This window comes from Lathyrus oleraceus, chromosome 7 (genome assembly GCF_024323335.1).
Source record: "Lathyrus oleraceus cultivar Zhongwan6 chromosome 7, CAAS_Psat_ZW6_1.0, whole genome shotgun sequence".
Taxonomy (NCBI): domain Eukaryota; kingdom Viridiplantae; phylum Streptophyta; class Magnoliopsida; order Fabales; family Fabaceae; genus Lathyrus; species Lathyrus oleraceus.
In genome coordinates this window covers 445094149-445110148 of record NC_066585.1, presented here as the reverse complement: position 1 = coordinate 445110148, position 16000 = coordinate 445094149, and the positions used below count along the sequence as shown (strand labels likewise).

General features: G+C 35.4%; 2 protein-coding genes across 3 annotated transcripts; one reads left to right on the top strand and one right to left on the bottom strand.

Annotated features, from left to right (window-relative positions):
* The first annotated feature begins 243 nt into the window (after positions 1–243).
* On the top strand, positions 244–5847 carry LOC127103649 (uncharacterized). 2 transcript variants are annotated; one of them, XM_051040893.1, is made up of 4 exons: positions 244–749; positions 4349–4858; positions 4960–5191; positions 5270–5847. In XM_051040893.1, exons 1-4 carry the CDS (start codon positions 636–638, stop codon positions 5755–5757), a joined length of 1344 nt encoding a protein of 447 aa, XP_050896850.1. In that variant the 5' UTR covers positions 244–635; the 3' UTR covers positions 5758–5847. The 2 variants fall into 2 exon arrangements, with proteins under 2 accessions (XP_050896850.1, XP_050896851.1); XM_051040894.1 differs by lacking the exon at positions 244–749 and adding an exon at positions 799–1259 and having other exon boundaries at positions 3586–4858; positions 5270–5842.
* Positions 5848–14323: 8476 nt separating this feature from the next.
* On the bottom strand, positions 14324–15050 carry LOC127104278 (phosphatidylinositol-3-phosphatase myotubularin-1-like). The gene is made up of 2 exons (XM_051041467.1): positions 14973–15050; positions 14324–14935 (listed from the first exon to the last, which is right to left on the bottom strand). Exons 1-2 carry the CDS (start codon positions 15048–15050, stop codon positions 14324–14326), a joined length of 690 nt encoding a protein of 229 aa, XP_050897424.1.
* Between the last annotated feature and the right edge of the window lie 950 nt (positions 15051–16000).

The following is a 16000-nucleotide window of genomic DNA, read 5'->3' as shown; positions in this document are numbered from 1 at the left end:
TTGAAAACAATCTTCTCTCACACAAAAATGCAGCAACGAAAAAGTTTCACTCAGCACTGATTCCACACTCTTCCATTTTTCACTCAGCATTGATTCCACACGATCTTCCATTTTTCACTCAGCACTGATTCCACAAGATCTTCCATTTTTCACTCAGCACTGATTCCACACGATCTTCCATTTTTCACTAATCTTCAATTTCTTCTCTACAATTTGTGATTCGGATTTTTTAGGTTGGTATTTTCTTCATCTTGAACTATTGTCAATAGATTTCACAGTATGTAAGATTCAAGTTTAGATCTAGTAGAAATTATATGAATATTTTTGTTTAAAGTTTTGTTGGATTAACCCAATTTGATATGCATAATCTATCCATTTGTGGAATTGAATTTAGAATTTTAGATCTAGTAAAGTTTACATGCTAAAATGATTTTATTGTGGAACTGAATATTGTGGAACTGAATATTTTTTTGTTTTGATTAGTTGTAAGGAAATTATATTTTGGGATGTTGTTTTACAGTAGAATAAAACAATTCTGTTCAATGCTACTATCATTCTACTATCATAGCAATTCTTGGTTGTAAGGAATTTTTTGTATTAATTAGTTCTAAACAGGTTTGAGATTTTGAAAAAGCATGAAGAATAATAGCTATCGTCCGTATTTTGCTGCGCCAGACTCCTCCTCGACCAGGTCTGCCTCTTCCTCGATTGCACCTACTTCTATTGGGGCACCTGCCATTGCTGCACAGGTAACAAACTCTCTGTTTCTATGCCATGATAATCTTGTATGTTCTTCAAATTTTTGAATAATTCATTTGTTGAGAAATAGTTTTCATTGGACTTGAGGCAATAAAATATGTTTATGTTTTTTATTCTTGCGAATGACTATGTGTGATTTTATTTTAGATTTCCTAAGTTGCTTATTTTTATGATAGATGGCAACTAATGTTGACATTAGTGACTCAAAGCTTTGGCCTGATTTTGTAACTAAAGCTTTCATTGACATTATGGTTGATGAAGTTACAAAAGGAAATATGCCAAATGGTGTGTTTCATAATAGAATATGGACCTCAATGACTACTAAGTTGAGTTCCATAACTAATCGATCATTTAAAGCCGGACAACTAAAGGCAAAAATGCATAGGTTGCGGGCCATGTATCGTGAGTTCTATTCACTCTTGCAAAATACCGGATTTGGGTGGAATGCAGAAACAAACACAGTTACTGCAAGTGAAGAGGTCTGGAGAAATTATCTTAAGGTATGTTGCTTATAATTTTACTCTAGTGATTTTCATAATATACATATCTTACATATGGCATGATGCATTATATTACTCTAGTGCTATAATGTGTTTATTCCCACAAGCAACTTTTACTACAACGTGACCATGAAAATCCCAAACCGGCGTTGGAGTGAAATTGCTTACTATTGAGAATATACCGTCTTTGCTTTGATTAGGACAGTTTCCCCACATCCATAGGGCTCCAAGATTGTCAATAGAAAGTGACATCATTCCTCCTGCTTTGACAGAAATTATTTGTAGCCTGGATAGGAGTGAAAAGATAATTACAATGAGGTGGATAACCACGAAGAGGAGCACTTCCTTGTGAAAAACCTTAAGGGCCTTGATAATGAGCATGAGCAGAAATTCAGTTAGGTCAGTCATTTGTGTGAATTAGTCTCATGAACAAATTTGGTTAGAGTATTAACTCTGTTAGTTTCCTGTTGGTTAGTAGTAATGAGAAAATTATTAGTGAATTTGTGAAATCAGTCACTGCTATGTTGATTAGTAGTAATGAGAAAATTATTAGTGAATTTGTGTTATGCTATTAGTAGTTAGTGATGGACTATAATGTCAACTGAAGCTTTAAACTAAAGTTAGATTTTAATTGGATTGTAAGTTAGTATTAGGTTATTGGTTAGTTGAGTGATTGAAAAAAATAGCTAGGTCTGATAGCAGGAGCATGAGCAGGTGTTTTGAAAAGGTACAGTTGATTCATCAGAGGTAGAAGTAATGATAAGCATCATGGAAGGGGAGCATATCAATTTGTGGTTTAGGCTGTGTAAGATTGATGGAGGCTATGTCAAGTTGCACCTTCTTGTTGAACTTTGAGAGGCGCATATCATGCACAATTAGTCATAATTGGAACGGGGGTTTTACAATACCAGAGCTTTTTCAAGTTCTGATATGTGAAACCATTTAGCTCCTGTATTAGGCAAAACACTGTCTCTAACACTGTTTTCAACTGACCTGTGATAAAGATTTTCCCTTCTCATCTTATCCCATTTTTTATACATAATAATCAACACAAAATCAAGAACAACACCAACATAAACACCGTTACCCGTAGTTGTGTTCGGATTAACCGGATTCTTAAATATGTCGTAGTCGATTGGATATGTTCTTGGTGGCGGTTTTCTATCGAATGTGTTTTTCAGTTTAAACTTTAATGATCCTATGTAAGGTGTAACTGGTAATGTTAATGAAACATTGTTGATAGCCCATTTAGTGAAATTACCGATCAAGTTTTGTGTGTTGAGGAGGAGAATTTTCTGGTTTGAATATTTTGCTTGTGATTCTGCAAGAAGAGAAAGTGTGGGGTAATGTTATTTGATGAAAGAATGATGACCCTGTTGATGACCCTTTTGATGAAAGTGGCATACCAAGTATACAAGCAGCTGCAGCAGGATCTGTAGGACCAAACTGATTCACAATACCAATAGCATACAAAATTGAAAAGTAAAAACACTTGGTTGAATTTTTTGGATCAATATCTGCAAGCAGAGAAGTTACTTTGAAACCAGCATCAGTACACATGCTACAAGTGGTTTCAGATTTCATATCACCATTACAAGAAGTATCTAAAGGAGTAATCATACCAACTTTTTGTAACAAATCTGATCCTATCCTCTAGTACCTCTTCATCGAATGGCTTTCTGATATTTTTACTACTCCTGGGTTGGAACTGTGGAATTACCAGAGCTTGCTTCCTAATATCCAAAGTTTTCTGTTTCACATTACCAGTAACTTGAAAAAAGTTCATATTCAAATCCTGTAATACAAGTTAGGTACAAAATTGATTTATAAGTGCAAAAACAACAATGCATAGCCTATACTGTATAGGCTATACAATGCTAGAACTATAGAAAACAAGTTCAAACTATTGATGACATCCTTTATAGCAGTAACAGTTTCTGTAATGATCCTATAGATAGTTTCAACCGACTCAGGAGGGACACGTGAAACATGGGTGGCTTTATCAATTAGATTGAATGAGATAGTTAGAAGACTTTCATTGCTACCAGCATTATTGCCATTATCTTTCGGTAACCCTCCCGGAATGATAGCAAACCCTGAAGGAAATGCAATAACATTGTGTTGATTCCTCTCTTTGATTCTGTTTGTTATAACAAAATCAATATAATTGTGTTGATTCCTCTCTTTTATGTCAATTTACCATTAAATTCCTCTGTGATAAAACATTTTATTGTTTGTTTAACGATTTGATCACAATGCATTTACTGTTTGTTAAATATAGTTATAATGTTTTGAAAGTTTTTAATCTATTTGCAATTGATTTTAGGTACATGATAAAGCTTCTCAATTTCAAAAGAAAGGGTGTGATCATTATAAGTTGTTGGAAATCATATTCAACAAAAATAATGCAACTGGAGTACTTCATCATTCATCTACTCAAGACCCTCCAAATACAGATGAAGAAAATGAGCTTGACAATCAATACCTTAACAATGGGAGTGCGAGTCATGTACGTGTTAATGGTGATAGTTCAGACGATGATCTACATGAAGTTGAGCACATCACACGTAGTGGAAAGAGACAAGTTCAAGTACGATCCAAGAAAGAGTCTACATCACATATGATGGGAGAGGCACTTTCGGCATGGGCTAAAGCATCTTTGGCAAAAGCTGAGAGGTATAGGGATAGGAGTGTGGAGGCTACTTCACGTGTAACATCAGACTGCTCTCTTACTAAGTGTGTGACTGTTCTGGATGAGATGGAAGACATTCCACATGATGCATATGGAAAAGCTTTGGAAAAGTTTATGAATCCTGATTGGAGAGAAGTGTTCATCGCCATGTCTGTTGAGAGGAAACGTGGATGGGTACTTAGACTTTAAGGATAAAGTCTTACTTAAACTTATGGTGATAGTAATGAGACATACTTCTCTTAGTACTTTGTTTATTATTTTTATGATTGTGTACTTTGTTCTGTTTGCTGACAATTGTTTGTGTTTTTATGCATTATTTTGAATTTCATAGTTATGTTATAAAACCTTTTTATTGAATGTACCATTCTTAAAGTTTTGTTATTAAATTGTATGACAGGTTCTAACCAGAATTGATATTGATGAAAGTGATGATTCTACTTCTGATGCAAGTGATGATGAATTCGCAGAATTTCTCTTTAATAGTATGATTTATAATTATCATCAGAAATACTTTAACAAAGCAAAGGTGTTGACATCTTCGTTGACTGGTCGTGAGTTTGTTGCTGAAGTATTAAATGGATCTGGAACAAGTTGTTTTGATTTATTTCGAATGAAGAAAGAATGTTTTATTAATTTTTGTAATGAATTGAGGGAGAAGAACTACTTATGTGACTCAAGAGATGTGCTTGTTGAAGAGAAGGTTGCTACATTTTTATTCATAATTGGTCATAATGTTCGTCATAGAGTTGCTTCAATCCGCTTTCAACATTCCACTGAAACAATATCACGCAATTTTAAGGAGGTATTAAGGGCAGTTTGTCGATTTGGAAAGGAACTAATAAAGCAAGAGTCCAAAGAGTTTCCTGAAAGAATTAAAAATAATTCAAAATACTATCCTTGGTTTAAGGTATGCACATAATTCATATTCTTCTATTGTAGTTGTATATTTATTTCAACATAATTTGATTATGGTTTACTTATTCATATTATTTGGGTTATGTCTTAAAGAATTGCATAGGTGCGATTGACGGTACACATATCAGTGCATCGGTTCCTGCAGAAAAACAAATTTCATGTAGAGATAGAAAGGCAACAATCACACAAAATGTCATGTGTGCTTGTGATTTTAACATGATGTTTACGTATGTATATTCGGGATGGGAAGGAAGTGCACATGATTCAAAGATTCTTTTGGATGCAATTACAAATCAAAATGCTGAATTTCCTTGGCCACCTAGAGGTAAGTCATGGTATCAACATAAAATTATGTTCAATGAAATTAACAAAGTTGAACTAACATATATTTTATTTGATGAAGGTTCATTTTATCTCGTTGATTCTGGGTATCCATGTATTGGAGGTTTTCTTCCCCCTTATAGGGGTGAAAGGTATCACGCACAAGAATATAGAGGTCAAGGTAGACAACCCAGAAGTCCGGAAGAGTTATTTAACTATAGACACTCGTCTCTAAGGATGACAATTGAGCGTTGTTTTGGAGTGCTGAAAAATAGATTTCCTATTTTAAAGTTGATGCCTCCTTATAAGCCTTCTAGGCAACGACTCATAGTTATTGCGTGTTGTGCTATTCACAATTATATACGCAAGTGGAATTTACCGGACGAGTTGTTTAGGATATGGGAAGAAATGGATCCTATCGAACTCGAGGGAATACAAGAAGGTCCTATCATAGAAGGAACAAGTTCCAATGTCGACAACTTAACAAGATTATCTAATGAAGGTGCAGCTGAAATGACAATGAAGAGAAATCATATTAGAGATGAGATGTGGGTACACCGTAGCAATTAAGTGAATTAATTATCTCTATGTTACATTTTCATACAAGCAACTTTGAATTTTAGTGGTTATTTCTAAATACTTATGTTAGTTTGATTTCATATGTATGCTTCAGATATTGATATACGCTATAAAATTTTGATAATTTTTGTGTGAACAAGTTATTAACTTGACTCTAAAAAGGAATTAAATCATATATTTAATCATAAGAAATTTCTAAAAAAATTAATTATGAGTCATTAAAAAATTAATTATGAGTCATTAAATCATATGTATATTTAAATATGAGTCAATAAAAAATTAATTATTATTTATTAAAATTCTTTTTCATTTTATATTAGTTAAAAAAGTAATTTTTAAAAATTAAATTATCATTTTTTATTTTCTCATTTTTAAAAAAAAACTGTTTTTAAAAATAATTTACCAAACAAATATTTCTATTTTCTCATTTTTAAAACAGTTTTGAAAAGTCATGTTACCAAATAAATTTTTTAATAGTTCTCTTCTTAAAAATACTTTTCCAAAACAATTTTATAAAACATATTTTAAAAAGTAAAAAGCAAAACTGATTCAAACAGGCCCTAATTATCTAACATTTTAACCTAAACCTATTTCTAATTAATCTAATCCAGTTAATATTCTAATTAAATCCTAAAACCTACCTAGTACAATCCTAAATCTAATTAACAAAACGAACTAAACAATAAAGAAAGTTGTTAGATTAAACTCACTTAGTTGATCACAAACTTAGTTGGTTGTTGGAAACTCATTCAGTTAGTTATAGGATTTAGGTTTGGTTAGTGATGAATGTAGAGTGAAAAATTGGATGAATGATTGACTTACTGAATTTATAAAGGAGTGAGTTAACAACAGGGTCCAAACTCAGTTAATCAGTTAGTTCCACTAAATCCATGGTTGGTTAGGATCTAATTCTATTAGTTAATTCGAATGAAAGTTAGTTAGGTTTGTGGTTTTGAGTTAGATTATTGGTGAACTTTCCTTATGATGTCAATTTGATTTTATTCTATTTTTCTCAGGTAACACTCTAAAGAACAAAGTCCTTGCTCCTGAGTTGGTCGATCACAGTACGAACTCATTCCAGAAATCCTCTTCGCACTTTGCAGGGGTTGCTGTGTTGACTGCCGGCGTTCATGTGCGACGATATCCACTTGAGGAATAATAGAAATCGTGGATGCAATCTCTTGGACATAAGCGTGTGACCCCGTCGACCTTGAAGTCAAACCGCTGGAGGTTTCCCATTGCTTGCCATGGCGTCTTGAACGTGGGTATGAAATGAATTTGTCTCGCAAGTCAATTTGTGACAGAAGGAGTTGATGCTGGCTCTATAATTGAACACATTGTCAGCAGAACTTGATACTTGAATTTTTACATTTATTCGAGGCAAAATGTTGCTTCCTTCATGAACTGTTCTATGCCCTTGTCTTTGCAGCGGACGGAAAGAAGCAACTGACCAATAGCAACCCTAGCCCGTATTCCAAGTGGCTTTCCAAAAGCTCCTCTCATACCAGTCTGAAGTCTATCAGCTCCAGCACACCAGAGCATCTTGTTGATCCTAAGAACATGGAACATAGCCAACTCTTTGTGTTGTGCAGTTTGTGAGATGTACTGCTGCTATGTCGAATATGAACTGTTGTTTGCAAGTTTCGTATTGGTTGTTTTGTTGGATGGTGACGCTAACCGTTATGTGTTTAGTTACGGCCATGATGCCAGACTGATGTACCCGGCTTGAGGAAATGATTTGCTATTAATTTTGGATGCTGCTGTTCTCGTGTGATACTCACGTCCGTTTTGCAGCAGCTTCCGAGTTTGGCTCAACTTTGCAGCTTTGTAGCTAGCTTCATGTATATTGCATTTAATTGCAATCCATGTTCCTGCTGCATTTTGTTTCTTGCAGTGTTTTGGAAATGCTTTTGGGAATGGGTATTGGACAAGGCATAAAGATGGTGTATGGATGTAAACAAATAGATTTGGACAATGGATTAATTGAATTTGTGTGGTTTAGGAAATGGATTATTTGGTTATGGATCGGATATTTGGTTATGGAATGGATTAACTCAAGAATCAATTTGAAAAGAATTATGACACGATGATGAAATGACGAATGTAGTGACACCATGCAAATCGGATTGAACTGTGGTTGAAATGAATGGATAAATGAATATATGCCATAAGAAACATATAATCAGGAACCAAATGGCTAACCAAGAATGGTCATGGATCAAGAATCAAATGAGACGTAAAACCATATGGTCACCTGATTAATCAGAATACGTGGCAAACCCTGATGATCAAGCCTGATCAAATGCATCAAAGTCAAGAAATTTACCAAGAAAATAAAATTATTCACCAATGGCATACACCAAGGGATTAGGGCTAGATGAATTGATCCTCTTCAAATTGTGGACGAACCAACGTATCCACCGGGTGCAAGTGCAAGCCATGAACTCAAGTCACGCGTCTCTTTGTGTCAAACCATGCTTATTCAAATGAAATGAATGGATGAAGATGATATGCAAATGTTTGGGGTTAGTGACCTATATGATTATGTGACGGGTAGGGCGAATTTTAGGATATGACTGGTATCCATGTCATTTTATCATTGAGACCCTGAACGTTCTTAATAAGACAAAGAGGCCTAATATGACCTTTATCACCACAATAATGACAAATAGCTTTAGATGAAATATTTTTTCTATTTCTTCTGGGAATATGAAGGGTTTTCTTAAAAACGACATCTCTATCACTTGAAGAAGTAGCGCTAGTAGAATATAGTGAAATAACATATGTTAATTATCCTTTGAGAGTGTCAATTTCAAGTTTTAAAGTTGGACAAGTAATACATTTTACTTTTTCTATCTTTTCAACTAAAGTGTCAAAAATATTAAAATACTCATCAACTAGAGATGTATGTGCTTCCTTAAGGAAATCCAAAGCGCTATTAAGATCATTTATCTCTTTTTCAAGTTTTAAAATCATTTTTTTTTGTATAGAAATTTTCTTAAAAGTATTTATAGAATCCCCATACATATCATTAAAAGCTTTTGACAGCTCACTATATGAATATTCATCACAAGGATCAGAAGTATATACTTGTGAGATTTCACCTTTTTTACATGCCATCAAACATAGGTTGACACATTTAATATTTGAACTTAAGCAAGAATATGAGGAGGAACTCCCATCCTCTTCTTTCCATGTGATATAGGCTCTACGACCTTTGACACCTTTTCCTTACTGTCGCACCTCGAAAAAATGGGGATACGACTTCAAAGCGAAGCGCGATCGCACGCTCGCAATGATGGACTGAATAGAGTCGCCACCGAACTTTATTTATTCCTAAAAAGGAAAGGGGAAATATCGATAAAACCCAAGACAAATGAAAGGATAAGATATGGTCATCGCAACCAATATCAGGGTTCGGGAGTCGGTTACGCAAGGGGAAGGTATTAGCACCCCTCACGTCCGTTGTACTCAACGGGAACCATTAGGTCAGTTGTGTGCGTTAATGTTAGTTTGAAATATTAGGCTTTTCAGTTATTAGGTGGGAAAGAAAGAATAGAAGAGAGAAGAAATGTTTTTGGATTTTTGATGAAGGACTAAACCTAAGTTTTTTATTAGTGGGCCTGACAAGATTTAAAAATCCTGCTCCTACGTATCTCAAAAGAGAAATCAAGGCTTACGTAGTTCTGGGTAGAAAAATGTTTGTTTGTTGGTCGATTTTAGCGAAAGCTATACTGTATTAATCGACGAAAACATTGTTTTACCCAAAACAGATGAGGAGTGGACGCATACCACACATCGAACGGATTTATAAATCTACATTCGGAAAAGCGTCATTTATCTCTACTCAACAATCGTGGCCGAAACATTGTTTGGTATCTCTTAAGACAATATATCTTTCATTTATGAAAAAGGTTTTTGATTAATCGCACGGCGGCGAGAAAGAGTTTGATTGGTTGGATGTATTTTGAGTGATGGCGAGAACTTGGATGAGCGAGATATACATCTCGAATCCTAGCCTCAGGAGTGCACGGTATACACCATGTTCCATTTCCATCTTTATTGAAAAAGTATTAAGGTATGAATTAGGTATTTTGAAGTTTGAAAGACGAGTACTTGTGACCTACAAGCTCTTACAGCTTGGGTCTAATACTCGGGACTACGTCTGGACATTCCACCCAGGCAGTCTGTTTCTTTCCCATATTGCTAAGAAAATGATTCGAATATTTATGAATGTTTTGGAGGGAAGACGAATATTTATGGCTTGCAAGCTCTTACAGCTTGAGCCTAATATTTGGGATTACGACTGGATATTCCCTCCAGGTAATCTTTTTCTTCCAACTTTATTAAGAAGATGGTTTGAGATATTTACAGGTGTTTTGGAGAGAAGACGAATATTTATGGCTTGCAAGCTCTTACAGCTTGAGCCTAATATTCGGGATTACGACTGGACATTCCATCCAGGTAACCTTTTTCTTCCAACTTTATTAAGAAAATGATTTTGAATATTGGAGTGTTAAAGAGAAGACGAATATTTATGGCTTGCAAGCTCTTACAGCTTGAGCCTAATATTCGGGATTACGACTGGACATTCCATCCAGGTAACCTTTTTCTTCACGCTTTATTTAGAAGGTGATTTGAGGTATTTACGGATATTTTGGCGAGAAGACGAATATTTATGACTTACAAGCTCTTACAGCTTGAGCCTAATATTCGGGATTACGACTGGACATTCCATCCAGGTAATCTTTTTCTTCACGTTTTATTTAGAAAATGATTTTGAATATTGGATTAAAACAATTAAAGCACCGAGGTTTGAAATTATTGATAGTTAAGTTGATGTTGCTTAAGAGCTCATTGTAAGAAGGCCCAAGAGTAAGCCATGTGAGGTTGATGGCGATGCTTAAAAACAATCGACTTACAAGGGTATGAAAATGGGCTCGACATTGAATCGAGAAATATGATTTTAATAGTTTTAAAATGGTTTTGAATGAATGATGAAATTAATAAATAAATAAAAAACAGATCAACCATGAGTATAATAAAAACATAAACATAAAATGAAATGCTAAAAGAAATGAAATACTAAAGGAAATACAAACACTAAAAGAAATACAAATACTAAAAGAAATAAAATGCTAAAAGAAAATAAAATGCTAAAAAAAGCCACACATGAGTATTGAACCCACTCCACTTAAGACTATGTAAACCACTCCTCTCCACCAGGTCATTTATCATTAGTTATTATCTTAATGCTAACTTAAATATATAAACTAAGATAGATTAAAAAAGAATTAAAATAAAAAAACTAAATAATAAAAAAAAATGTTGGTCTACTAGTAATTAAACCCAGCCGCATGGCTGTTGGGTTTACAAAGGGGAATAAGTTGGAAATGGTAAAAAAGAATCATAGTTAATTACCAATATTAATATCTACATCCAAAAGTCACTAAATGGGATTAAAAGGTTTTTAACCAGACTTAAAGTGAATAATAAAAATAAAAAAGGAAATGAAACGGATTGGACATAATTCTTCCTCTCTCAATTTCTCGTCCTCTCCATCGCTCTCACCATCTCACGATTTCACCTCTCTCACTCACCGCCGCTCTCTCTCATTCACTCTAACTCAACAAAACGCCTCTGAATACAAAATGCAAACTGTTCTTCCCAACAGAAACAAAATCCATTTGGAAAAGGCGAAGAACAATACAAAGATTCGGCAACAAACGAAACATATACCTTCGATTGGCCCTGAATAGTGGTGCATCACGAAATAAGAATGAAATAGAGGTCAGAGATGAAGACTCACCTCTTGCAATGGGATTGATCAACAAACTTTGACGACCAGGTAATCGTCCTCTTCAACTCCTCCGAGCGCTCCTTTTTTATATTTCGTTAAGCTTTTTTGAACTGTAGCCACAAAGATCCTCTTGGGTTTCTCCGTCGCCGCTATCTCTAACCCTCTCTCAATTTTTTTCGTCTTTTTTTTTCCCTCCTCTCTGAATCGCTTTCTTCCTTTTATCCTCACAGATTAGGGTTTTGGTTTGATGCTCAAAAGCTCAAAGAAGCAAATTCCAGAAGTGCTTTTTCTGCTCAGAAACGAGTTTGTCCTCTTTGATGCTATCTTCCAGAAACGGTAATATGGGCTCTTGCTTTCTCTTCGCTTTTCGTCTCTATTCAAATTTGGGAATTTTTTTGGAATTTCACTGCTTGATGGTTATCTTGTTTACTGCAGTGAAGTCATTGGAGATTCCAAAAGCAATTTTCGGTTTTCGATTATCTCATGCAGCTGACTAATAGTTGGGCGCTCCGCTTCTAAGACACTCCATATCAGTTTCTCGCTTTCAGTATATAATTCAAAAGAGAGCAAATGTGTTTCCAATGAATCAGGTGAACTCTTCTGCAGCAACTTTCTCTTTGAATTCTGAAAGATTTCCATCTTGTAATCTAGATTTTGAAACTTGGGAATTGACTCCAATAACTGCTAATCCTGTTTTATCCGATGAAATGGCAGGAACAGATTTGAGAGGTCGTGCGCTTGTGCTTTACATTTTTCGTGCAAACAAACTCCTTTGATAAGGGTGCTGTCATTCGGGCTTCCAGATGCTACACATTTGACCTTTACATAATTACCGGGATCCATACTGCCGCCTTTACTAGTGTCTGGTTACAGAAGATGTTCCTGTCAATAATGTTGTTAGGTTGCAGAGGGAAATGGCATGATATGTTTGTGGTCCAGGCTGAAGAGTGAAACATGCAGGGTCAGCCTTCCTTTTCCGCGGTTATAGAAGAAAAGCATGGCATTACAATTGCTCACAAAACCCCGATAGAAGTTGGTCAAGAAGGATAAACTTTATCGGATGGAACACTTACGGTTAATGGATAACAAACTGCGAATGCACACTTAACAAACGGCAGCAAGTTGCAGTAGAGAAGAACAACCATAAGCTGCAGTGGATTTTTAGGCGTCCAAAGCTTCTAACGAGAATCGAAATCAAAGCTGTTGCCGAGACAAACTGCAAAAGCTGTTAATGGAAAATAGAAGCAGCAACAACCAAATGACATGTCACAGAGTTGCTACAAAACCGCATACCACCAAACTCCATTCAGCGGAAAACACGTGCAAGCTTCAACGACAACACCAACTGTGGAAATTTGAACTTACAATGGGACTCGACCTTTCTACGGCATTTGTACTATGGCTAATGGTATTGGAATCATTATCCATTTTCTTTAAATTATCACGCACGCAGGATTTAGAGATTGAGTATGATTTTGTTAAGGATTGTTGCAGGGCCTGCTATCACTACCGTTATGACGTTTTGGGCGATACAAGGCATAGCTCCAGTTCAAGGATGTTAAGTTCCCGCAAATTGTAACAAGCTAAACATCAGAAGCAATTCACCCTATAATTATTAACCAATCACAATAACAGCATCCTCATCGTCAACCGAAGTGAGCATAACAATTAACACTCCATTATATCTTCTGCTGTGGGGAGCCAAACAATTATCAACGGTTACGGTGAGTTTTTTCGATGCTGTCACGTTCTTTCCAATTTTCTGTTGTGGCCTTTGTAACCGAAATATGGACTGCTGTGATGTGCTGGAAAACAAAACAGGGTTGTAATAAAATGACCATTTCTGTGTGTATTATGCAGGTTATGGTTGATGTGATCGGTTATGGACCGGGAACAAAGAAATTGGTTGTAAGCTTCATAATAATTTGCAATTCCTTTATAACAGTTGTAGGCTTCTGAGAAATTGTTGTATTGTTTGGTTGAGTCAATTTGTCTTCCATTTGTGACGGTATCCGATCCCTTGTTTTTTTTGGAGCGCTCTAATATTGAACTGCAGTTTTTCATTGTGCAGGCCTTAAGAAGACCATGATTCCAAAGTTTGATCATGAATAATGTCCAACACCAATGTAGAGCTCGGAATGGGATCAACTCTTCTGCACGATGCTTCGAAAATGCCTCACAAGCCCACGGCACAATGACCACCAGCCAGTGCCCCTTGTTGTTTTTGACGGTTGCAGTCTTGGATGTTATACTAGATGAATGATTAACATGAGAATCCATCTTCCTTCCCGTGATCTTAGAGTGAGAAGATTGTTAGCAAAATCAGACACAGTATCGGTGGACGAAACTTTATTTCGAATAGCCGTTGTAGGTTGCTATTGTTGCATACCATGATGTGAGACATAGTTCTGTCATTTGCTCAAATATGTTTCTAGCCATATGCAGTTTTCCAGACTTAGCATACATAGTAATAAGATAATTATTTACAGGGAGCTTATTACCATGGAAAAATTGATAACTGTAACAGTGAACTTCCTTGACAAATCATAGACATCCAAGCTGGGATAATGTTTGAATGAGACCAATTAGAGTAACAGAGTCAATATTTAGATTCTTTTTTTTGCAGCAGACGAAACAAATTTATGGCTTCGTCAATGTGGCAGTGAACAAAAATGACCCAACTCCCATGGCTTTGTCAATTGTTGGGGTCCAACTCCCATGGCTCCATTAGCTAATGCGTTTTTCCTTGGTCTCGCATCAGTGATATATAGCTTTCTCCTTGCCATCAAGGTTGCTGCAAAGTGCAGCCACAAGTTTTTCATCCATGTTGCTCCTCATATTCCTCATGAGACCAACTAAAGGCTGGGAAGAACGTGCAAGAGCTGCGCCAGTAACAGGATGACACCAAGAAATTACAGGCAGTCGGCATCTTGCACGGAATTTGCAAGCCTGGAGCACTTCATCATCACTAATGCTCTTTGGAACAACCAAAGCAAATGGATAATTCTGGCACATTGTATAACTGGAATTCACACCACTTATTCTCCATAAGTCATTTGACAAGGTGAAGGACCCACTTTCAGTCATGTCCATTGAAGCATGATGTGAAACTTTGCCAATAAGTCGAAAATATTCATCTAATAAGCGCACCAACGAAGAAGTGTTCTGAAAACTGGAAGGCCTGGCCATAAAAGCATAAAGATCCCATAATATTGTTGGCTTTGTACACTTCAGTAGTGCATCATATATTGCACGTCTCTGTTTCGCACGAGGCCTAAAACCAAAGACTATAATTCTCATATCTTTCCCAATCACCTGCAGCAGTATCTGTGTTGGTGTCTTGTCTAATTGACGAGTATTTGACTGAACCTTAAGTCTTGTCTAATTGACGAGTATTTGACTGAACCTTAACTGCTGTCTTGTTAAACTTCTCAATGGTTGCTAGCAGCTTTGAAATGTTAATGTGTTGGTTTGAATTTTGCATTTCGTTTCAAACATTGTAATCAAAGGTCCGTGAAATGAAGCAATGGCTTTGGTTTGAATGAGTTTGGTTTGTAATTAGGATGCTTTTACTTGGTGAAATATGGTTTTTTTGGAAATGCTTGAAAGCTAAATATTATTGAATGTTATGAAATGTGTGTATGTGCTATTTTGATTTGGGATGAACTATGGATGGAAAATGGATCATGTTTGGTTATAAAATGGATTTTTAGAAATAATCTAAGACTAATCTAAATATCAATCTAAATAATAATAAAAAATCCGTAAAAAACCAAATTAAAATCAAATTAATTCATAATTTGTTAAAATTACTTTGATATCAATTCTAACATTTATTTGAAAAGTAAAATCAAATAGAGTTTGAATCATTAGTAAAAATAACAATTAAAATTAAATTGAAATTTGGAATTAAACTTAATTCGAAATTAAAATCAAATTGAAAATTAAAAAAAAGAAGTTAAATAATTAAAATCCATTTTATAATCAAAAAACACCATGATCAAAAAAGGCATAGACAATGACCAATGTGTAACAAAAATATGAATGTATGCAAATGAACCTTAGGCCAAGTGCCAAACAAAAAATGAAAAAATGAAAAAAAATTCAGGACCAAAATCGGGGTATGACACTTACGTCTTGTAGACTTCCTTATCTTTCTTCTTATGATATTTGGTGAGACTTGAATAAGTAGTTCTATAATCCTATGATTTCCCACCCCTTATTGTCTTGTCTACGAGGGGCTAGGCGAAGTATTGCGTATAAAAAGCAGGAAGGTCTTTGTGAGGCAGCAATGCGAGATCTCCCTCAGATCTTTCTCGTAGCCTCTGTGGTACTTATTTATGCTTAACTCAAGGAGTTTCTACTATACGCTTCGGGTCTTACCTTATTTCATGCTGATCGAAGCGTTATCCCTTCTTATCCCCTCTTTGTATG